This window comes from Diadema setosum, chromosome 5 (assembly GCF_964275005.1).
Source record: "Diadema setosum chromosome 5, eeDiaSeto1, whole genome shotgun sequence".
Classification (NCBI taxonomy): Eukaryota; Metazoa; Echinodermata; class Echinoidea; order Diadematoida; family Diadematidae; genus Diadema; species Diadema setosum.
In genome coordinates, this window is record NC_092689.1 from 31,343,871 (window position 1) to 31,370,585 (window position 26,715).

Consider the following 26,715-nt stretch of genomic DNA (forward strand, 5'->3'; position numbering starts at 1 on the left):
TCTATCTATCTATCTATCTATCTATCTATCTATCTATCTATCTATCTATCTATCTATCTATCTATCTATCTATCTTTCAATCATCTATCTATATTATATATATATACTATATGTAAGTACATGTATGATATCAGTGTGTGTAAGTGTGTGACTGAAAGGCCTGAAATTATGTGAAAATGTGGAAATTTACCAGAATTTTATGTATTCTGGAATCTGCACGGGGTCCTCGTCCACTTATCTGATGTAAATATTATAATTATTCATTCAACTTCGCATATTCACTTCGAATATATTTTATATACAGACAGACATAATAATACAATCAATAAAATTTAAGTAATTTCATTGGTTTTATACCATACAATATAGGCCTTACATATTACATTGAAATGTGAAGGGGTTTCACAAGGAAAGCTACACGGTTGAATAAATCGTCATCCCCTTTGCAAAGAAAATTGAAATAATAACAAATTGAAGGTTACAATGACGGAGTAAAATTGTCAAAATGAAACAAATCAAGAAGTAACTGATATATCATAGTGACATAAATGATCATTCACACAACAGTGAGATGGAAGGCATGATATGTGGCATACTTGTGAGACTGTACACTCAGACTTGAAAACAGTTTGCATTTACATTTGTAAGAATTGGTAATATAAGATTAAAAAGAAATTGTCTTACGCCTAAGTGGTAATATAACAATAGGAAATCATATTTATTTCGGTGTCAGAAAGACGTATAACATTATTCATTAAAACGAAACGTGCAAAACAGCCAGACAGCAGTGAGGTATTTGTGTTTAAAGAAACCAAAATAGTATTTACAAGCGTCAGCGTGTTTGACTCGATAGATAAATAGATAGATAGATAGATAGATAGATAGATAGATAGATAGATAGATAGATAGATAGGCAGGCAAATAGATAGATAGGTAGACAAATAGATAGATAGATAGATAGATAGATAGATAGATAGATAGATAGATAGATAGATAGATAGGTAGACAAATAGATAGATCAATAACGATATAACCATGAGATGATGAGAATTATCTATGACAGTAAGAGCGATGAAAGATGATAACCGTTCATATCCAACCATTCATCCAAGCACAGAACCCACAACGCCAGTGCGTCATTGAAAGTACGCCATCTACGTTCATATCTTACAGTTAAGGCTTTTGGCTAAGTAATCCCCCGGTGTGCTCCTACTGTGCCGAGTCCGAAGAGAAAAGAAAACAACAAAAATAATTATAATTGTGTTTCGGAAATTGCCTCGGGTCGATACGGGGCTTCGGGAGGAGTCGGCGTCAGCGATTGATCGGTGATGGGGGAAAAAAAAAGCCGTGGGATGCACATTGCTCGATACAGCGCTGGCTAATCGGTTGATTGGGCACACTCATCCCAATGAAGAGGGTTATATAAGGAGAGCTCTCTCTGCCTTAGAGGTTGACAGTCTCCATCGACGGAGGAGCAAGCACACTGAAGTTTTGCCTGCCAACTCCTGGTGGAGTTATATATAGAAGACAACACTTATCTTTTTCCCTCGCCGACTAGTCTCATCCGTTGTGTAACTTGGTCAGCGCATGACATCAAGCGCTTGACTGTTTTCCATCACTCGTCCTCATCTTTTCAAATTTGGTTGGCAATCCATCCTCTTCAGCCATCAGTGCTAGGGACAGAGAAGTGATCGTGCGCGCTTATATGTCATCATCGAATCTTCTTGGATTCCAACCACTCGTCTAAAATAATTGTGTTATCAGGGTGCTCAGCTTTGATAGTCCAGCATCAACTTCATCAACCCTGCGTGTTTTGTTTGTTTTTGGTTGGTTGTTATTTTTTTTTTGTCTGACGACTTCAGCAGCAGAACTAAATAAAGACATAACTTAAAAAAGGAAGGCAGACTTGGAATCCGAAGATGGGGCAGCAACGTTGCATCAAACTGGAGGTAAGCATTTGAAGATGGAGAGTGTTTTGGGGTCCATGACATTTACTCATACTACAATCGCTCCCTTGAAATATCTGCACGCTGAGCCAAACATAAACTGATAAAAACCTACCCACAAAATCCCAACTCTAATTCTAATCCTCACATCAAAATAAACCTAAAACCCCATTACAACCCTAACCCTAACCCTAAGACCTTGGAGAAAGTAAGACAGAAGCAATGGTCGCAGGAGCAAATGTTGTGTTACCCCAGATGAGAAAAGCTACGAAGAGGTGTTTGTCAATGTTGTGTTTACGTTGTGTGGAATGCTCTATTCATGTATTTATCAAACTCACCTCTGCCTTGTGAGGGTAAATACTTATAGATAGGAAATTCTGAAACATAGAGAAAAAAGAGACAAAACAATTCGTGCAGGGTAAACACACCGTTCATTTAAAATATCATCCTTATCAGAAGAACGCCAGTATCACGAAAGGAAGACTCTTTGCTTTTCGCTAAAATTTATTGGAGAAAAAGGCGACGTTGGGTTCAGTGCTTGTCCAGTGAGATATTGACCCACAAGGCTTACCTTTTAACCTGCGTAGAGGGCAGTGCCGCTCATGAAGAGGCTTTAAAGACGTTCTTCTCCTATTATTATTATTATTATTATTATTATTATTATTATTATTATTATTATTATTATTATTATCATTATTATTATTATTATTATTATTATCATCATCATCATCATCATCATCATTATCATTATCATTATCATTATTGCTATAACCATCATTATCATCGCCATTATATCATTATTGCCAGGGAATTATGCAGTTTTTCACAGGCATTTTTTTTTTTTTTTTGTAAAAGCGTAAGCATTGTTTTTGTCACTCAATTCTTAAAATGAATGCGAGTCACACCATTGCAACGACAAAAAAAAAAAAAAAAAAAAAAAAAAAAAAGAAAGCTGTGCTCTTGATCCGGTAACCAAATGATGAGCGGTGAGGACACCCTCTGTGAATAGGTTATCATAAAAGGTCAGATCATAAGTGCGAGCAACGATTTCGTCTTTTCGTAGCGCAGACCTACTCCATCGTGCCTATGTTTCTTCCCTAGTATCATGCGCCCTCTCTCGTCGGGACTTGGAGTCCATGTACATTATTTTAGTCCGTCATCATCTTCATTCTATTCGAGCTTCTTTTGAAGGGGTCACGTGATACAAATGTGTCCCTTTTTTTTTTTTTTTTTTTTGAGGAAAAAATTGTCACTTAGGAAAAAGGACAATCATAGTATTTCGTAGTTTGAAAAAAGAAAACAACAATAACAACAAATCCGGAACAATTTACGTGTTGTGTTTAAATGAATGAGATTTTCTATAACTTCTTTTCCTGTCCCCCCCCTTTTTTTTTGAACTGTAGAATACTAGTAATTCAGTAAAGAACAGTGATGCAGTGACCAGTTGATGTGCTAAGACGTGATAGAAGTGAGGTCATTATGCACATGAGATACACGCACTGGAAATTCGTCTTACTTTAAAAAAAAAACCACAACAGAACACAGTCTTGTTGAAAAGTGTCTTGTAAATATCATAGTGGCACATAAGAACAAGAAGACATGTAAAGTGTAAAAGTAATGCAGGGAAAGGAATAGGAGGAGCATCTCCCCCCCCCCCCCCAAAAAAAAAAAAATAATAATAATAATAATAATAATTGAAAATGAAATATGAATATAGAAAAAAAAAAGATTGACGAAATAAGACCAAAGCGATACTTTTAACTGAAGTAGTACTATGAAAATGTCAATCGCACTCCTCCGTCATGATTACGTTTTGTTTGATTTTTGTAGAATAATAAAGATATTGTAGCAAACTCGGTAAGAACAAATATTACAGGAAAATAGGTCAAACTCAACTAAAAAGGAAGTGAAAAAGGCGGCATGTTTTTTTTTCCAATCCTCATTACACCGTTAGCCTGAAGTATCGAAAACTTTATCGTTCTGACCAGCCAAGCACTGAGGATAAAGCTGTTACTCTTTTTGACTTATGCTCGACAACCAATACAATGCAGCGTCAAGGAAGACGAAATATAAGAAAATGTCAAATATACAGATTTGAAGAAGTATAGACAATTGAGAATGATGACAGCGTCTTACTGGAAATGTGCAGAACAGGCGTACTGAAATATGAAATCTAAAATATGGAACAGAAAAGATAACCGCAAGAGAGAGGGAGAGAGAGAGAGGAATTAGGGAGGGAGGGTGAGATGAAGAGAGGGAGAGAGGGGAAGAGAAAACGGCAAGTGTCTGTTCGCAATTAATAACACGTACGCCGTGTTCTCGTTCTTGTGAGAGCACGATCCAGAAAACACAAACGCCGCCCAGTCGGGGTTGAGCGTTATTAGGCTAGCGACAAAAATTATCACGCGCGTCTTCTGACCTCGTGTCCGTGAATCAGGGGGAGGCAAAATCAAACACGGATGAGAGGGGGGAAAATGACCAACGAAAAGACGTGAATGATTTCTGCAAGATTTATTTTCGTCAGGTCTCTTCGAGTGAATTGATTCATTAAAGCAGCAAGTAAAGTCGACCGATATCACTCGGGGCCGTAAAAGGATAGAGAGGGAGAGAGACACAGAGAGAGAGAGAGACACACACACATACAAGCACACATACACAAACAGACACATACACACATAGAGAGAAAAGGAGAGAGAGAGAGGGAGAGAGAGGAAAGCAGGGGGATGACTTGATACCATTGGGCGTCAATTTGCTGTAATTAATTCTTTATTTGCACGAAACAGAGAGTGAAAGCTTTGTCCCCGTTCAACGCGGATGGTGGATAAATCTAATAGGAGACGGCGAACTTGGGAGTTTTCATCGGTTTATGCAAAACTTCTCTTGCGTCTTTTCTACCCCCACCCCCTCCACCCCTACATCCCCTTCACCTCCATTCAGTTAATCCATTCAGATTATGCCTCCTTTTCAATTCAATTCAAAGGTTTTATTTTCACTTCTTTCAACAGAATGTACAAAAAATATAGATTCGACATGCGTTTGAAGGAATGATACATAGATAGCAAAGAATAACATTTGTCAATAATCATTACAAAATTAGGCATTTTTCATACAGACATATTCATACATTCTGCAAAAAAAAAAGTGGAGGTACCCACTCAAAAGACTATGCTTTTACTACACACGATCCAGATTTCTATCTTATTCACTTGTTATCTGATTCTCAAATTGATTGCTCGATCAATTAATGTCTTCTTCTCGCTCTTAAATGCATTTGTATCTATCAATATTCATATTGATATTATTATTATGAATGGTTCAATGTTGTTGTTGTTATTTTATGGGGGGGGGGTAGTGAACTCATTTAGATGAGGAAAATAAGCCTTTCCTAACTTTACAAAAAAAAAAACACATTCTCCTTTATACTCTTAGATTAAGGAGAATAACCAGATAAATGATCTTTACAGTTCGTGCAGAAACAACAAGCCTAAGTGGGAATTTTATTCGTCGCTTGGAGGAAAGCAATTGTTTGTCAAAATGATCGCTATTAACCTGTGAGATCATTTTTTTCATATTCTTCCCTTTATAGTACTGTAAGCGTTTGAACACTTAGTATATTACAGATGTGCTGATGATATGAATAAAATAACAGTGTTGGAAGAGCACTTCAGTTATGTCCTAAATTAATCGCTCAATACAGACTTACATGCGTTTGCATGGAGAGAGAAAGTGAAAACAAGAGAGACAGAAAAGCCACTGAGTTTGTGTAATTTTCACGGATGGTGGTTTTGTCCAGAGCAGAATCAGAACTCAGTGAAGTTTGCCGTGACCTTATATCGGTGCCACACTCCAACCAATGTCTGACGTAAAGAATTGCGCTGTTGCAAGTGACAAAAACTTCTCGCTTACTTCGCCTGAAAAAAAAAGCAACGCGCACAAATTTATGATTCGCAAAATCTGACACCTGTTTGAACGCAAGCTTCCAGCCAGGCGGACGCCAAGACCTCCCCCGAAGCGCCGGGAAGAGGTGATCGTCACCCTCCCGTGCCACTGCTTTAGCAGCGGACCACACCGACTTATTGAAGCGTATTCAAATGTATACAAACTGCGTCAGGTGGGATTTACAATTTCGTTCTCCATCGTGGAAGGAAATACTGTCAGGCGGTGGCTAAAATTTGACGATTCTCTTCACGGAAGGCTGAAATCTGAAGGATTTGCGTAGTTGGTTCTCAATGGCATTGAGGAATGACTACACCAACAGAACGGCTATGCACACTACACCCATTGCAGTCTCAGTGCCTATATCAACAGAGTGCCCAAAGACGGGGTTTTTTGATTCACTAAACGGAAGGACAAATATCTAAGCCGTGAAAAAATGAAAAATGTTTTCATTTTCTCTACAACTGAATCGACTCTCAGAATGTGCATGTTATCAGTTCACATTTCAAGATGCACAAGTCATGGTACTGCTTTTATTGTTATTATAAATTATGACGTCATAATGACTTTGCATATGGCATATAGCGACTTTACCTGGAGGAAAGAGGAGAGATTTGTCTTGCTTTAGCAATGTCGCATTAGAGAAATCAAACTCTATCTTGATTTTAAAAAGTCAAAAACTTTAAATTACTCGAAGTGGTGAAAGAGAGGACAACCTTATGCACAGTGAAGCTTAGTGAAGTGTATTGATTACGTCACCCCATATGCAAATTAGGTTGCAGTGATTAGTGTTAAGTGTTCAATATATTTTCACAAAAGGCACTATCTGCAATACATGTAAACAAAATTGTGGAGCTGTATTGTTCAGTTTGATATTTTATTTTGACAATTTAAAACCTGTCATTTTTTGTTGACTAATGCCGAAGTGTTTAAAAAGAGGCTATTGGCTTGCAAGCCTCAATTATGTTTATAGTATGCAAATTAGCTGCTTTTAATATAATACTTTGGTACTGAACAACGCTGGAGTTCATGAAGGCTTAATAAAACAGAATTCTTTGATTTGCAGAAGAAAACTCAGAATTTCCCTGGCATTTTGAAAACTTTTCTCAAGCTTTTCATAATGTTATATGAGAAGGCATCTGTTCAGATGCAGGATACGGTTTCCTCATTACGTAATCGTCACCCCTCTTTAATGATATGCAAATGACCTCCTTATGTCACAACTATAGTTAGAACGAATTTGCTATATATCAAACTAGATAACCTGAATATTTTTCGCCATTATGTGCATTTCAAATTAAAATATAGTGTGTGGAATCGCAATATGAATGTGTTGTCTGTTCCAGAACTGCACGTATTGAAAGAAGCCTCAAAGATAATAGATATATAGTTACGTAATTGAGCATATTTACATAGCGCAGTTGTCCCATGTTGACTTAATCTCCTCGAGCAGCCAAATGAATCGCAAAATGAGTGCTTCTTATTCCAGCACAGAAATATTTTGCCAAAAATTCAGCCAAATCTTTCCATTTTCACAAAAACCGGAAGTGAACGCAGGAAATCGCCGTCAAGGTGTACTTTTTCGACACCCCCCTGTAATTATGCAAATGAGTAGCTGAACAGGTGCTTAAGCCCCCTTATCCCGTTGATGACATTCCAAATTACGTGTAACAAGGCAAAATGATACAATTTGTTCATTCAATTTGAGGGAAACGGCGCAAAAGTTACAGGATGTCGAAATAATGACGAACGCTTTTTTCAGCTAATGCATAGTACACATAGATATGGATGTCACTTGACCTTTGGTGACCTTTAGCCTATTGTTCTAAAGTTACATTACGTCATTATTGTGTAGTCTGGAGATGCGTGCAAGAGGTTCATTTCAATTTCCTTGCAATGTTTCGAACCCATTTTAACTTTCTTCTTTGTACCAAACAAGGATTAAAAACAGTTTCTCGACACATATGATATTCTCCTTAAAGTTCGTCAACTTGTGTACCCTTTATGACAACGATGACGTCACCAATAACAATGAATAACAAAGATGGCTCACAATGGCGGTTGCACAAGCCTATGTCAAAAACTAAGTTTACTTTACGTGTATGCAAGATTTGAATGTGTTTCGACCGTCTTTTGTCATTTTATCACTGTGTCGATAAATTTTCAAATATTTCAGGCATAAAATATTTTCAAAATGGCGTCCGATGTTAACCAGACAAATTAACAAGGGGATATGCCGAGCGCTGCAAACCACGTGATTATGTAAATGAGGTCCATTGTACCGGCTGAATCATACGCATGTAGGTCTTTCACGTCTGTCAAGACTCGGCTTGATGAATTTTTCCCATTAATTTTTATAAACACAGAAGAAAATGGTTTGCTTATCTGATAAATTTGCCTCTTGAAAGGACGTTTCGACGTACAATCAGTTCCACACAGTGGATCGTAAATCGTGCGCGGTGCCGGCTTTCGGATGCCAAGCATTAGTGATCGCCTCTAATCAAACCTTTAATGTTCTTTTTATACGACACTCTCACGCTTCCCTTTGATTGATTTCTTCCAACTTTATTGAAAAAATATTTGGGTAACGAAAAGAAAAAAAATGACAGATAATAACGGAAAAGATTGCCCGAGCCAGCGCTCATGCCCTTTTTGACGAAGAGAAGCAACCTGCTGCGACGCCCGTCCTGTATTTCCTCTGACATATGCAAATTAATTGTTAGCTCCATGCACCTGTTTTCTCCATTTATACGTGGAAAATTGTTAACATAAAAAGACACGAGAGAGAAAAAGAGAAAAGCATGTGTTTTTTTTTTCTTTCCAAATTGTTGAGCGATGTTTGATTGAAAGTTTGACTGCTGCGGTGAGCGGAGCAGATTGTGGATCGCGCCAGGCTTATCAGCCACGCGGCTAGCTGGGGTGATGGTAGGACAGAGTTTCTCGCTGGACGGGGCTCGTCTATTTTCAACCACTGACCCTGTTGATTGAACCCCCGTAGAAAGAAAGCACTCCAAAATACTGTGAGCGCGTGACCGCCCGTCTACCATTCCGCTTGCCATAACCTGGCGATCACTCAGTATTCAATATGCCCAATGACAATTCTAAAAAGGCACACACAGTCATTGTTTCCCTCGAAAGGAAATTCTGCACTACCACCATCCTAAATCAATACTTCTTTTGTCATTCTGAAATTCTGATCACATCTCCGTTTGTCACATTCTAGCTTACACATTTATCTCAGAAAGAAAGACAATGTCGCTTGTATGAAAATTTATCATGGGCAGTCCGAATGGCAAGTGAAATGTGTCATGTGATTTCGGGAGAAGAATCGCAGTAGGGTGATAAAGAGAGTTGGTTCGAATTGAGAGTTACTCCCGTCTGCTCCTAGGCGAGCAACTCACAGCCAATGAGCACGGTGAAAAGCACAAAACCGCGCGAAAGCAAAAACTGGCATATGGCTTGGAGTCGCTCCAACCACTTTGCAAGACCCCTGGAGTAACAAAGTGACTGCAGGCCATGCACCCCGTTAGTATTGTCTCGGCCGGCCTCATATTATTCGCGCGGACAATAATGTGCATGGCGCAAGCACACAAGCAAAAGGCTTGACAATTTTCTCCCAGCCATTGTTTTTGGGAATGGAATTCATCGCACAATGGTGGGGCCGTGCAGCATCAGAAAGGCAGATGGAATGGAGAAAAAACGCTGTGAGTAAACAGCATGAGCTAGTGGCGCGGCAGCTCCCCGGCGCATGGCCCGAGTCTCAGCAAGGGTAAGTAAACGGTGGATGACATGAAATTGAGCGCTGGAGAGCCCTACAAATAGACGGCTGCCATCGGTGCCACGTGGCCAGGGTTCTAGGCAGGCAGGGCTGGGTTTTATCAATTCACTCTTCGCCTTTACGGTAAACATCTAGGCCACAGCGCGCACTGTCACTGCTGGAAATTATCGGTTCGTCCTGAATTTCCCTTGCGACGCACGCTTTCCGAACAATGAGCGATCTAAGAGTGGCGACAGGTGAAATGGTACGAAGTCGACAGAACGACACGCGAATGATTAATGCTGCCAAAGTACCCCTAATTAAGTATAGAATTTAACCGTCTTGAAAGAGGAGGTGTTTATTACTGTTTTAGTTGGGAGAAAACTCCCAGGTGTAGTACTGATAATTAACATGCGCTCTGACCGAACTTCAGATTGAACGCGTCAAAAACCTGACGCATTTCTTATGTTCTGTGCCAATAAGAGTCAATAATTTTGGCTCAGTGCTCGATGCTAGACGCGAAACGATCACTTGCCGAGCCCCTCGTGAATGTAGTAGCTGAGATTTGAAAGCGCGACTCCCTAAAAGGAACGAAACGCGACGGCTAAAACTGTGCAACAGATGGACCTGCTCTGTGCACAACTTTGAAAGGCCGCGCGAGAAAAGTTTTGACGCATGCGCAGAGCTTAAATAAAGCTTGTGTGTATGGTTTTGTTTGGGTGTATGCCTTCAATATTCAAGTCGATGGCAGCGCGAGTCCCCAGCATGACTTGTCAATACGTCTCCGAAGTGGCGCGCGCCGTGCCCAGCCATGGAACGACAGTGGTTTGACGCAACGGGGAATACGGTACCAACCCAATAATCTTGGCTATTTGCTCTGAATCTTATCGCAAATTTCTATCACATTTTTCATTTCTTGGACAGAAGTTTGCTCTGTCTAATCAGTTATCGGAGCCCCTGCATGTGGAGGTTTCGGCCGAACATGGGCCGACAGATCGGAGAGCGTAATTGATCTGTCCTTTTGTAAAGAGGTGTAGAAGGGGACACGCCGCAAACGCACCTTATTGGTTAATCTCGCATGTAGAGCATTGTATAGGCCTGGCTGGTTTGATTGCTCGTTGACATTGCGTGTACGCCGATATGAAAACATCGGCACGGACCTCTCGCCTCCGCACACGAGAGACAAAAGGGAAATGATGAAGATGATTGATACGCTATAATATCGCAGAGTCCGATGATAGTCTTGGGGCGCTGCGCGTGTAATCTCGAATATGCACCAGCAAAATCGTTATGACTTTGTACGTAATGGCAAAACGTCAAGAAAAATTAGCGGGGAGAGGGAAAATGAGAAAGGGGAATCACTGCCCGACGCAGACGCTAATTGAGCAGAAAAATGAGCCTCTACCGGCCGAGCAACAAAAGACGTCGTCTCTGATTGGTCGACAACGTAGAACTTATATGCATCTCTCAGGCATGTGTACCCCTCCCCCCTGAAAAAAAAAGACCCATTATGATATAAAAGACAGTTAGTGTCTTCGGATTACATACAACGTTTTAATCCACGCCTCGAATCAAACAACTGCACGTCAAAGTTCTGATCCGCATAATCTGCCCACGATTAAAGTCACCGGCAGACATTTCCAAATTTTCCATACGAAATAAAGAATCCGTCCCCCGGTTGCTAAGCCAAAGCTTCTTTCCTCCCGTCACTCATTCAATGTGTCGGAGTAGAAGCTGGGAAGACATTAAGTCAAACCAGCCCCTAGTCAAGCCCGAGCAGGTTCCAAAGCACGGGTCCATGTGTCATTGTCAACCGGACGGTGCTCTCATTGTCTTCATCGTCTCTCTTATAAAACTCAGGTTTAAGCAGCGCCGGTATACGACGGGACTATCGGGGGTAGAGAAAAAAAGAGGCCCGCGCACTGCACCCCAACCTCTCTTCACTTCTGCCCACGGGTCGTGCTCGCGTGCGCCCCAGTCTCACTCAAGCATCCAAGAAGCGATCCTCTTTTTTAACCTTCTCTTTCCTCTTCCCATCACTTCGGCTCTCGTCTGGCCACGCACCAGCATCATCATTCCATGCCCTCTCTAACTCTCTCCCCGAAGAATAAAAGAGACAACGACAGCCAAGCGTCGCATCATTTGCACCCTCTGATAACAAGTCATCCAGGATTCGCCCACTCCCCCATCATCACGTCGTTAAGACCAGATCTCTTCAATTGAGAATCACTTTAACAATTTGCGTCCCACCAGTCGGCCACTAGTTTTACTCCGAGGCGTGGAAATCCCACCATCTGGACCGCTATTAGTCGCAATCTGTTCGCCACAGATAGCGCGCACGTTTTGCACCTGTTATCAGTTTAACTCCACTTTGACATTGAACTTGGAGCACTGCACTTGTTTCACGTTTGCTACTTCTTTGCATGCACACATATGCAGGTAAGAATATTCCCATTCTTTCTTCTCCCACACTCTGAGGTGTTTCTTGTCAACGTCAGGGAAGATATTTGCCCGAGGTGGCTTTGTCGCGATCTGCATGAAACTGAAGATTAACTCGCCTTTGTTTGTTATTGCATTATTCCATGCGATTGTCGAAGACACATCTGATCTAAACTTTTGGAAGTGATCCAAACGGTGCCTCTCTTGGAATTGCGCATTATATCTTTAGATTTGGGGTGTTTCTTCGATATCGTTGTTATCAATCAATCAACTGTACCACCTGTGATTAGCTTTCAAGTGTACACATGATCAGCACTTTTCTCCTGTATTCTTGGATGCGATGATAGTCCAATTACCAAGTGATATTGAGATTAGGCTCCAACCAATCTAAACATTGTTAATATTGCCAATTAATTAGCCATCGATGTTTTCTTGTTTAATTAAGTTTCTGTAGTGATCATTGGTTGGTTAAGGAAGTGGTCGTGTGTTTGCGGACGATCCTTGATTTTGTTTCTTGGATTTTTCGCATTAATATCACCAAAACGTGTTTAAAAATCAATGAAATTGGATATTTCGGAAGTGGTCAGTGTATGAGTGAGCTTGGCCACGGTGTTATATTCAAATTTAATCCCTGCATCGACTGACCACTGGTTAAACGCTTTTATAGGAGCCTGTAAAACGTGTATAAGCGCTGACCACCCGGATTAGTTTTGGCCCTTGGAAGCCTGCGGTTTTGTTCGCGTGGTGTTACCAACACTTATCATTTTTCTCCACTTCTCCATCGCGATAATGTAAGTCTGATATTTGTGGGTAAGGCATTTTGTGGTGGTCAGTGCAAATCCTTTCTTGGCGGAAATATTTTTGCCGTAGCACCGCTGGTCGTGGCTGGTGCGCGGAAGAATTTGGAATCCCCATTAAGACATCAGGCGTTCGATCGGAAGACCCATTTTGTGCTGACTTTTAAAATAGACATTACCATGGTATCAGAACAGTTCATGACTTGTTTGATCCTCTTTTTCTTGACTCGTAACTGTACTTCAAAGCTCCAAAGCTCTCTTGGAGTATAAAAGCTGAAAGGGGGCGCGAGAAATCGTAGTGATACCCTATCACGAATTATGCACACCTGATTTTCATGGTTAATCTTGTTTCCTAAAAACGATTTTGTTTATTCCTCTGTCAATTTTGTACTAGCGAACTGATAAACATATGCGTCCACGAGCACGATTATCTCATTAAACTTTACGGTACATCAAGCGTCACGCATTCTTTTCTACACTTATAAATCAAAAGCAGTTTGAAGGAAAATGTGATTAATTTAGGTTTGATGGTAGACCGCATATTGTCTCTTTGACATTTTTTAAATCAACAGTGGCTATTGGTGGACTATCATTTTGAGAGTGAATTACTGACACAGATTTGATCTGGAAATAATTTCAGTGCTTTACGTTTGTAATCTCATGCGTTTGAAATGGACCGCAATGGAATAATTCTGTCATGTAATGCTTTCTTCCTCTGGTATCTTGAAAGCATAAAACGATTCTATTAGGCCTAATTCAGAGACAAGAAACTATCGACATGATCAGGTTATTAGCAGTTTGCCAAAAGATCTCCATACAATATACTGTCTATACCGTTTGTACTATGACTATCATACAATCATATATTTTGTACAGCACATATCATAGACATAGTGTTATACATATTACATGATATCAAATGGTATTCACATCATATCTCATGAAGCTCAAGATTATAGGGATATATTAATAAATTTTCTCATATTGGTGCACCGTCATTCGTTAACCGGTGTGATGTTCCTCGTAAGAAGTGTATTATTGACTCTTGATCGCGTGTTAGAATGAGTCATTATGAACAACAGACAAATGAGAGACCGAAGCTTTTAACCAGACGATCCAACACGTAAAGTACAAGTGGAGTGCACGAGCCCGAGTAAGAACCCCTTCCTGCCCGTCTACTCCCGACACTACGCAAGCACGCGCTGTCATATTCAGTTCGCGCCAAGCGTGTGAACCTGCACATTTCCGTAAATGCGCAAGGCTTCCCCTCTTCACACTCCACCGTCATCGCCACTCCTTGGGCAGCTCCTAGCCACCCACCATATGTTGCACCGTCTCGGAATCATTAATGCTGCACTGGATAGCTGGGTGATGAAATCCGAGGCACGAATGAGGAGCTGTCGAGAGGAAAAAACAATGCGCGTGTTTCATAATGGCATCGCGCAACCCGCGCGCTCTATTACTTCATTGGAATTTTAGATGCACCGACCCTCCCACCGCATACCCGAGTATTGCTCGTTGGCCGGTCCGGCCGCTGCCCGAGTCTCGGCCGGTATCATCTGGACCGATTCCCACGGTTCGGAGCCTGCCCAAATCGTTGTAAAAGTCAATGGTATTTCTAGGCTTAGCCCTTTTTCTAGCTCTTTTCAAGTTTGATGTGCGGCCTTATTCTCTGGGGGAAAGGAGAGAAAGAAGCAATAGAGTGAGAAAGACAGAAAGGAGAAAAGAAACAGGGAGAACGAGAGAAGCGAAAGCAGGTGTAAGTAAATGAGAGAGAGCGTGTGAGATAAAAAGAGGGGGAATGAAAGATTGCGGGAGAAAATCACGGCTTGAGACAGAATTTCAAATTAGTCTCTAAAATCCATGAATCCACTCATACGCATTCGGCTGTGTGTCAGGCTGTTTGTGCAGATACTCAAGTGGAAGCAGTTGGTGTTTTATTTGCCATTTAATAAATGCTTCCTCCTCATTAAAACACCATAAAAATCATTTAAATCTTCCCCGTGCCTGCCTGTTGCATGCATACTTTTATGCTTCAAAAAGATGTGTGAGCACGTTTGTATTTTGTCATATCCATATGACGGTTTCACATCTTGAATAGGCACCAGAGCAAAGATATGTATAAATGTACACGCCTAATCAAACCCTAGAAAGAAATGGAGTAATGCAATCACAGGTTCGTTTAATGTTAGTTAAAGAGAAGATGTATAATGAAAGGAACGTTAATGGCTGACACTGCGAGTAAAAAAAAAAAAAAATGAAAATGTACCCTTTCAAAATGTTCTTACTACATGAAACCCCCCCCCCCCCAAAAAAAAAAAAAAAACTAACAAAACAACTCTATGTTTTTATCCATATCTACATAGCTATCCAAAAACGTTTGTTTACTTGTTCGAAGTTTCATCGTTCTGCTACAGAGCGCTGTCGCCAATTGTGAAACTCTGATTGGCTCTCCCCGCCTGACAATCAACCAATGAGATCGCGCTAAGAAGACACGCGCGCGCACTCCGCACGCACGCGTGGAACTCGCTCCTTCAACTAGTTTCCCGGCACGCTTATACTTACTCGTGGCGAACGGTACAAAGAAAAATCATAAACGAAAGCAAAGAGAAAGACGGCATAAAAGAGAGCATGAAGTTAGCTATTAGGTCTCAATGAGCGCTCTTGGTAAATCGATCTAGTGGTAATTCCGAGAACCAGTGGCAAGTTGTCGCAAAATTTGTCTTCGAAAGTAGTGAACAAAGAACTATTAAACGGGAGAAAGAGCATAACGTTGGAGAAACCGGTCTTCAATTTAAAAAAAAAAAAAATGTATTCTGGAAGTTGAAAAGCTACATGTATCGAGAAGATATTTCCGTCCTAGTTGAGTGATATTACCAACGGAGAACTTTGTTTAAGCTCAGATTTTGGGCCTTTTTATCCATGTTATCCAGTAAATTGTGACAGAATATCATTTAGGTAATAACAGAATTGAGAATCAGATGTATTTTATGTCTGTGTGTTTGTTATTAAAAAATGATCCGGCATATGAATCATGCTTTAATCGGGCATGAGGTTGTCATCTTGGTTTGGACGTGCATATATATTCATTACGTTTGCGTATTTATAAATCTATTTTCTTGTCTTACACCTGTGATTCGCTGAAGTGGCCAGAAACTATCAAAAATGTATTTCAGCGCATGGCAACATATAATATATTATGCAATACTGGTGGCTCAAAACTATCTGTAATATTTCTTTCATTGTCCCTGTATACATCCATGTATAAAGTCTTGGTCCAGAAATATTTTAAGAGAGCTTTCGTTTGTGTTTTTAATCAAGACTGGGAATATACGCTTTGTTCAAACCTGTTTCTAAATTGCCTTTTTCCTTTTTTGTTATTTTCCCCTTGTGCAGGAAAACACCGCAGCAGTGATGCCAGCTATTTTCCCTTCGCCAATGACCCGCACAATCATGCGAGCAGATCCCCCGTCCTGCGCACGCGCACTAATGAACCATCGAACCCTCCCTCAACCGAGTTCGCAGCCGCTGTGCCCGAGTCCTCGCTTTCACATTGGCATGGAGTCAGCGCACAACGTTATGGTTTCCATGGATACGCAGCCGGCTACTCCAAAGACGGAGAGGCCGACCAAGCAGCAGAAGCGTCGCCAAGTGGGCAACATACCTTCCGCTCTGAAACGCGGGAAAAACAGCGATGACGCGACTCACGGGGATTCGACGCAGACGATGCATCCGAAAAGGAAGCGATATCAGCGCTCACGATGTCGTACTCGAAGTCCCGCTTGTCTGCAAAGACTTCGTCGTCACCGCAGAGTGAAGGCCAACGATCGGGAGAGGAATCGCATGCACAATCTCAACCACGCGCTCGACGGCCTGAGGGAGGTTCTCCCGAAATTTCCCGATGACACTAAACTGACCAAGATTGAGACCCTTCGGTTCGCGCACAACTACATCTGGGCACTGTCCGAGATGCTCAAAATGGTGGATGGAAACGAAAAAAGCTGTTTGGCTGTGGACACTTCATTTTCTGCTTTGCAGGCTATGGCTGGAACTTCGCCAGTAGGAAACATGTGCCAGCGGGCCGTTGCGGCTCGGGAAGCGGTCAGCTCTGAGCAATCACAACTTCCGAGTTGCTGCCACGAGCGCTCGACCGTCAACGTGAAGAACGAGATTGTGATGTGGGATGCCCATTTACCCGAGAGTCCCGAAACTCTGAGATCTCCAGAGCCAACAAACTATGACAGTTTTGGAGTCTCTTCCTTTAAATGTAACCCCGATCAGACGACATTTGTCAACAATCGCGATATCGTCGATCGACTAACACCCTATTCGTGGCTTATGAAATAAACGCGAAAATGTGTGTTGAAGCTACGCACAAATGCGCCTTAGCGCATCAGCAATAACTTTTATCAATGTCAAATTTCGTCCATTGGTGTTCATTTCTTCATTGATGTTCATTCCATCTCTCTCGTGTTATCATCAGTCACTATTTTGTTTATTCATTTCAACTCAGAGCGATTACTGAAGTGTAAAATTTCATTCCACCAAAGTATATGACCCAGAAGCTTCCCAAAAGTTGCACAAAAGTTGTAACTTGTAGGCATATATTGTTGTTTGATATCTCCATGAAATAAAACACTTCTTAACGGGCAACTACACAGTAGCAAAGCAACTATCTTATCTATTGCAGATTCGTATGTACCCCCCCCCCTCTCCATTCGGCTTGTTCTGGTCTTTCAAACAGATAATGACAACACGATAGTTTATAACTCTTCTGGGAAGTAGACTAAATCCTATGAACTCTCGAGACTGTCCTAAAAATATGTGCAATTCTGTGAAAATCTAGTTTGTGTACATCAATCATTGTGCCGAGTGTATTGTTGCATTTTCGTGCACGTAACATGTGCAAGCAAATGAAGCAAGCAAGGGTATCTCACACGTTCAACTTGGTTCTCGTCATTACAAACGTTTTGGCAGAATTTATCAGATATCACGATGGACATTTTGACTCCGAAATCAGTTACAACCGAAGACGCAATGAATATCGCAATGGTCTCCATAGTACCTCAGGTAATAACTTTCACTGGTTCCAATTTATGTAACGTCAAGGAAAAACATTCCATTTCCCTTGTATCAGCTGCAATGAAGTGAAGACGTATGAATTCCTCGTTTCTGTCTTGTAAATTACCAGAGCTTGATTGTACGATATATTTGCCTAGCAAGACGACACCACAACGGTCCTATCAACGTGAGTTGGATATGTGTATATTGGCTGTTTCTAGGATTTTGTGTATCGTGTTTTTTCTAAGCGGAATATTTTCTATCAAATGAAATATTTTATATGGGGAACATGTTGCAATAAGTAGATTTGACATAAAAATGACTAAGTGGCGGATAGACTATTGTGACGTCATGACAGACAGGTGGCAGATATAATGAAAACAAGTTAAGTCGACGGTGAGACTTTTTATCCGCAGTGCAGGAATGCATGTCAGATTGGTTTCTTTGATTTTCTAGTTTTTTTAAGATTGTAAATGGCAAGGAGGGCGTCAATTCAGAAAAGAAAACAGCTTACCATCTGAGAATATGGAATGATCTCAGTCTCATTATGTTCAGTCACCAACTGAAGTTTTGGGCTGTCGCCATTTGACAGAAGTATGACAAAGGCCTTAAGACCTTTTTTTTTTGATCGCAAGTGAAACAAACAATCTTCTTCTCGGAAGCTTATGTTTCATGACATATCTGAGCAAACTACTGCTCCCTGTGGGAATAAAACTGAAAGTATTTTAGAAAAAATAAGAAAATTTGTATATTTGCTTTCATTGTGATATCGGTTTCCTGCAAAACACACACCCACACCCACACAGACACAGACACAGACACACACACACACACACACACACACATATATATATATATATATATATATATATATATATATATATATATTCATGTATATATAAACTTACATATGATAGAATATGTATCTGTGAGTGTGAACATATGTTATTATAATTACGTATATTTATCTTTATACGTATATATATATATATATATATATATATATATATAATAAGACATTTATTACGTGGAAGCATACAAATGCATTTTAATGAATTAGATCTACCACATAACGGAAAGAAAATAAAATGTGAAACAACGATTTGCTATCATGGTAAACTTCATATGTATCGTGTATGATATTATTATTATGTATGTAAGATATGCATTTTGTACCATGATAAAGACACGTTGCTTTACATTCTCTTGTCTTATCTAGTCCATTTAATTCAATAACATGCATCTCTATGCTTTCACATAGTCAATGCCTTATTAATTTTCTTCATTTAACTGATTTCTATGGAAAAACTCTTCTTTTGAATCTGCTTAAACACGAATAATGGTTGAAGATGATTATACAGTGTACTACGAATTTTATTTATGTCCTTATCGTTTACGTAACATCAGCAAAGTTGAAAAGGGGTGTCGGGGACTGCTGTAAATCACAGCGTGAAGACAATAACATCCACCCAGGAAAGAAAGTCGAACAGATATAATGTCATACACACACACACACACACACACACACACACACACACACACATATATATATATATATATATATATATATATATATATATATATATATATATATATATATATACACACACACATTATTAATAATAGGAGAAGAGAAGTCCAGAAATTTATCATGCTACCAATACCAACAGGTTATTATTTTTGATTCTGAGAGAATACTAATCGAAATCACTTGACAAAGGGCAGGGTGCCCGAAAATTTGTGTGCTCTGTAAATAAAGTGTTGGTGTTGACAGCATGATACATTTCTGGAGTTCTCCTATTATTGGTAATATTATTTGACCAACACGTGGACTACAAATTACTTATGATATCTACTAGTATACATATACATATGCATATACATATGCATATACATATACATGTACATATACATATACATATACATATACATATACATATACATATAGGACATACCTATACATATACATTATACATATACATACATATACGTAAATATATGCATTCATATATGTATAATTATTACATATATACATACACATATACAGCCATGCATTCGCATGCACAAAATACATACACACATACATACAAACATACATACATACATACATACATACACACGTACTCATACATAAGGCCCAGAAATGAGACGGAGAGACCAGTAGCCCTCCGAGAGCGACACAATTCTTTTTCTACAAAAAAAAAAAAAAACACCATTATGATTATTAAACGTATACCTGTCACTACAACAAGGTATTACGTTTACATTGGCCCAGATTGCACGGCATGTTTTCAATATCTTGCGATCAGCTGGAGCGATAACCTCCTCGTCAATTAGTGAGAAAGGGTACAACGAAAAAGCTTTAAAATGGCTGAAATCAATCATCCTATCATCGGCTGCACAAAAAAGAGGACGAATCCCGAAAATTCTGATACTCCATTCTCACTTGACGTGGGATAGATCGCTTGGTCAGGGTAATCTCTTGTTGTGTACGACAGTCGTTTTTATCTGGCCGTTTGCCGTTCCCATTGTATGCGTGACCGTATTTATAGCAGCGATAGATTTTGTTTGAAGAGCTGTGAATAGAAGCACTGATGTGGATTATTGTTGTGATAACTTTCTTTTTAGTCAAACAAAATTGCTTCTTCTCCGGCGAGGGCTTTGACCTATTGCTCACTGTTGATCAGCAAGTTCATGATATCATATCTTTAGAGGATAGCTTTTTGTTCTCAGTCGCGAGAGATGGCTACACACAACAACAGGAACAATAAATTGAGCTCAAATTAACTCAAATTGACCTTTGCCACAAAAAAGGAACCGTCTCATAGCAGCTAAACTAGGATTTTTTTCTTTTGCTAGAATTCTCTTCAATTGCCTTTCTTTTCGTCTGCATCAAAGTCTTTATTTTCAATGTAATTGGCAAATTCTTATAATATTTCACACAATACATCTTAAATCATATTCCTCATCAATGAAATTCTGCTTAATGATTGGTTTACATAGCGTCATATAACGAAACAGAATGTTGTTATATCATGTTGATGATGTTGAAAACAAAATGCCAACGGAGAAAAAAAAAATGTATAGTAAAGAGTATAGATCGATACATCGTGACGGCATTCATTTGTAATAACTTTTATGATCGATCATTTCAAACAGTTCACCTCCCTCTTCTCTTTGAAAGTCGTCTCTTAATCTCTCAAAGCCTTCTACTATAAAAGTTTTGATTCAGCCCAGTATTTTTACTATCTTAGAAGTATCGGATGTTTATAATGTTCATTAACTTGTAATATCAACATTTGTATACGATTTACACAAAGAGCATTTTCCACATTCTTTAAACCTATTCTAACTGGGGGGGGGGGGGGTCAAATTGACCCCCCCCCCTCGACGTTTCGCGCCACGATTTCGCAACGCGCGAAGATTTTGCCGCGTCGTTTCACAATTTTTTTCATTGAAGTCTCCCGCATATTTTGAGACCAAATTTGCGACGTCCGGGTGCACCGTTTTGAAGTTACGTAATGTTTTGCATATGCATGTCAACCAAAAAACAGCTCAAATTCATGATATCGTGTGCAAATCCAATGCAAATTGTGTTTTTTGGTTAAACTGATATAAATTAGATTATTTCAACTTTTAACCATTAGAATTAATCAATTCTAGTGTAGATAAGCCTGAAAAAGTGCCTGCAACAAATTTTGGCAAAAAAACAATAGAAAACAAAAGGTCGAAAAAACAATAAAATACATAAGAAATTAACAAAACAATAAAAAACAAAAGAAATTGATTTCGATTGTGCTATTTTTTTACACGCAAATTGTTTGATGTGTCTTGAGGAATTCTGACACAAAAATTTAGCAATCCTCCAGTCTTTTTAATGGAGTTATAGGTGAAAATATGATTTTATGCACAAATTTGCATAATTAATTTATTAAAAAATAGAAAGGCAATATTTTTCCATTGTATGACCATGTAATCTTGTAGTTGACATCCAGTTCTATCTTCAGGCAAAATTTTGCGGTGATCGCGCGTTTGGCGGCCGAGATCTGAAGGGGGGGGGGGTCAAATTGACCCCCCCTCAGTAAAAACTTGGTCTCAAATAGCCCAGTTAGAATAGGGTTAATGCAATACTACGAGATGAAGAATCATATCTATAGAATCAGAGGCAAACAACACTCCATCCTAAGACTCCCTAAATGTAAAACCACCCATGGTACGCATTCCATTTCCTTTACAAGAACGATGTTTTGGAATCGTTAGTGTCACAAAGTATTTGAGAGGTAAAAACAAGCTTTTAATTTCGTAAAAATCTAAAACTTCATTTTTTAATCAACGGTTTAAGATGAATTATAAGTTTATTATTTTTGTACTAAATGTATGCTTTGATTTTTTTTTTCAATGTAGAAAATCATTGGAGAACCATTCTCGACTTGCACTTGTACTAACTTTTGGGTCTCCTTTTAACAACTTTGTATGTATCATGATTAGTATGCATGTATCTTTACCTGTACATAGATCTTTGTTTGTACTCATATTGTCATACTCCCATGCCCATGCAAAATATGTACCTTATTTCTTCACATCCTCAAGTAAATATGATTTGTTGTTGATAAGCTCAAACTCAAACTCAAACTCAAACTCTAACTCTAACTCTAACTCTAACTCAAATTCAAACTCAAACTCAAACTCAAACTCAAACTCAGTCCTACAAAAAGTGTCTCAAGCATATGGATCTAAACTTTGGTCAAATGCCGGTTGTGTCAGCAAAATCCTCGATTGTTATAACATTTGCCGCTAAAATTTACTCCCTACTTAAAATAGGGGAATCCCTTACCACCTTACAAGTAAAGAACACCACACACATATTCACCAACACAAACACTTATTCACACCACACGCAAGACACGGCTCCTCACCTTTTCCAGAAAGCACCCAAACGCCAAACTGCATGGAAATGCAAATACAGAAATTGTAATATTTTCCGAAATGTTCCTCTAATTTCCTTCAGAACCACGAGTATAAACATTATGTATGTATTTATGTATATATATATATATATATATATATATATATATAGGAACAGTAAGAGGAATAATGATGTCAATGCTACGCCCCGATTTCTCCTTCCTTTCTAGTATTTCGTATATATATGTATATATATATATGTATATATATATAAATATATATATATATTTAAAACATAATTATTTATTTATATATACGTATGTATGATACATATTTATTATGTAGCCTTTTCATCAACTGCAGATGAGAATCTTTCTGTGTCTATTATAGGACAATGTCGTCTGCATCTTCACAAATGGCTGTTATCCAACAATCTTAAATTACTGAATGATAAGAAAATTGAATTTCTGATATGTGGCACTCCACAGCAAGTCTAAAGATTACGTACCGAAAAAAAATTACATTACATGTGATTAAAGGCAAAAGTTTTCCGTAGGCTCTGCAAGGAACTTGAACCTAACTTGGTTCACATCTAATATCTGACAGACAGACATGAATAACAGACATCTCTGTGATATATGTAAGAATTTATTTTAACATTTATTTGATATTGCACATATTCGAAAGCACTTAACACGAGAAAGTACAAACTGTTCTAAGGAAATCATATACATGTACATGCATTTTTTACAAGTAGATTGCTTATTGCATGGGTTTTTTTTTTCTTTGTCTACTTGGTTGAGTGATTGAATGTATATAAATCTTATAATAAATCATACAGAATATATAATACACATATACATTTTCATCTATAAATAATAATAATAATAATAATAATAATAATAATAATAATAATAATAATAATATTAATATTAATAATAATATTAATAATAAATAATGATAATGATGGTAATAATAATAATAATAATAATAATAATAATAATGATAATAATAATAGTCAAAATAATAACGTTATGAGATATATACATAATTTACAACATAATACAAAACAGTTAATACAAAAGTATATGGATGGCCCTACTCAGCGCTGCCCTCGTGGCGGAGCTGTACTGCCAAGGGGAGAAAACACACCTGGGCCCCATTTTATCAAAAGATGAAATTGATTTTAACTTTCCTTACCACACAGGCTGCCATAGACTTACAGTTGAAATCAACTATATAGTCAATTTTAACTCTTCATAAAACAGGGCCCTGGTATGACATCAACATAAGGACTTAATACATTAATACAAGCTTGAAATAAGCGTACATTATAACAATTCATTGTTTCATACAAAACATTGTGATAGTCCCTATATTCAACGATGTATATATATAATACTGTTGACACTTTGGGTACAGCTATAGTTTTGAATGATCTTCATTTAGAACGAGTGTCACATTTTAAATTCCTTGGAATTATTGCTGACGACAAACTTTCCTGGAAGTTACATGTTGATTATATATCCAACACAATCTCACGAAATATAGGTGTTATAAATAGAATAAAATTGTATATTCCGCAAAAATCATTACTTATGTTATATTCGTCATTGATATTGCCTTATCTTAATATTATGGTGTTTTAGTTTGGGGCAACACTCATCAGAACCTACTGGATAGAGTGTTCCTTCTTCAAAAGAAAGCTCTCCGTGTCATCAGTTATCCTTTCATACCCTCCCACTCAAATATGTTATTTGCCGCTAATAAGCTGCTAAAAATTAAAGATTTGTATTTATTTAATTTGGGGCAATTTATGTATACGTACAGCAACAACTCACTCCCCTCCATTTTCGATTCTATGTTTCAAATAAATCAATCATTCCATGACTATCCCACTCGACGTTCCAATGAATTTCACTTACCTCTTTTACGAACAATTCTTGCTAAGACCACACTTATCTATACTGGCCCAACTTATTGGAATTTTCTGAATAATGACATAAAGATTGCACCCTCTATATTTTCATTCAAGAGGAGATTAAAGTCTTTCTTATTGCAATGTTATGTTCCTACAGAATTGAATCAGCCTGTTGGCTCATTCTAATTTTTTTTCGAAGAATTTTGATTACCAAAGATATACTGTGACATATTTTCTCGTCCCTGTTGTCCTGAGACACTTACTGAGTAGATTCGATTCTACTTGTATTACTTCCGACGATATTTCGATGTAGTTCTGTCGAGGATCGCTGGATCTGTTTTGCATTTCTGTCCGTTGTATTGTCTTCCTATTATGACAGTCTTGTCTCGTTCTGTCTTGTATTTAAGTCCCCCTTTATAAATTTTGTCGTCCCAGTCTCGTTTAATGTTCATTCGCCTGTGTATGTGTGTCTGTCTGTTACTTTGTCTTCTTACAGACTTTTTTTTTATCTGACTTTATTCCCAATTTTTCCCCTTTTTGCATCAGTTCATTTTCTAGTGACATTCTGTACCTGAGGGGCCCAAATTCTACGAGCATTACCTTTTTAGTGGGTCCCTCCATTTTTTCGATATTTTGTGTAATGTTATATCGTCTATATCGCTTCAGTCAATTTTCATTACAACATTATTTGAAGAGTTTGTTTGCAAAAACCGATAAGTCCATATTTGCCAAATGGAGATATTTGCGATTAAAGTTCAAGAAAAATAAAGAGAATAATAAGAAAATTTTTGCTTCTTTTGACCATAACTTCAAAAATATACCTTTATATGTAGTGACCAATATATCATTTAAAAGGTATCATTTTGTACTTTTGGACAGAGATCGTACTTCAAAATCTTCAAAAATGGACTTATCGGTTTTTGCAAACAAACCCTTCATTTGTTACCCCAAGGTTCCACAATTATGTTTTCTCAATTTACTTTGTTTTGATTATATGTAACCTTATTCTCTGTTACCATAGAAAGTGAAATGTTTGTGTTCTTTTTGAAAAATGAAATAAAGTTTGAATTTAATTGAATTGAATAATATATGTAGTCTATTGTGCCTAAAAATGTAAAGAAACACAAACAATTGTCGATTCCTTAAAGGCATTGTTTACTATTGGGAGCAGTGATTACAAAAATATGGGAGCTATAAGATTTGATTCATATGTGTAGGGCAGTTGTATCACAAAACATCCTACCATATAACAAGTTTGCAATGAAACCTAAAATACAAGGAGATATCACTATTTTTCTCAATAAACCATTACTGTTGACGATTTATTCTAAAAACATTTTATTATAACTATTGTTCACATTTTTGTATTTTTAAAAATACTTAACATTGATCATACTGATCAACATTTTTTTTTCTTGGTTGTTTTTACCCCTCAAATTCAACTCAAATTTTTGAACTGATTTTGAAGCACTAAAGCCGGGTTTTTGTTTCATCTGCTAATGGTAAATAATGCCTCTGAGGTAAATGATAAAGGGTGTCAAACGCATTATGCTAGATAAGTCTGCAATTCTCCTGTTTTTTTTTTTTCACACTGCAGTCCATTATTACATTATTACATGAGGTACATTGGTTGCCTGTGAAAAAAAAAGAGAGAATTATATTCAGAATTTTGCGAACAGTACACAAAGCTATTCATGGCAAAAAGCAGTGTACATGCAGAAACTTGTAGGGTTAAAGTCATCATCTTAAACATTTTACCGTCTTCAAAGTTCTCAGTATTATACATCGTTGTATCCTTCAGGGAAATAAAAAACTAACCTTTGTGACAGAGCGTTTGTTTATGTTGCTAACCCCCACCCCCCCCCAAAAAAAAAAACCTAATCTTCCGAAAAATGCTACTTAGTTTGAATCATTAACATGTCTATTATTTTGCAATGGGCGTTAAAATACCTA

At 38.3% G+C, this 26,715-nt stretch overlaps 1 protein-coding gene across 1 annotated transcript; it reads left to right on the forward strand.

Annotated features, from left to right (window-relative positions):
• The first annotated feature begins 16,289 nt into the window (after window positions 1–16,289).
• LOC140228840 (uncharacterized) lies at window positions 16,290–17,222 on the forward strand. The gene has a single exon (XM_072309112.1). It carries the CDS (start codon window positions 16,290–16,292, stop codon window positions 17,220–17,222), a length of 933 nt encoding a protein of 310 aa, XP_072165213.1.
• The last annotated feature ends 9,493 nt before the right edge of the window (window positions 17,223–26,715 follow it).

Bases quoted from the DNA above. Each gene is read 5' to 3' on its own strand.
- LOC140228840 (XM_072309112.1), top strand. From the start codon at position 16,290: ATGCCAGCTATTTTCCCTTCGCCAATGACCCGCACAATCATGCGAGCA.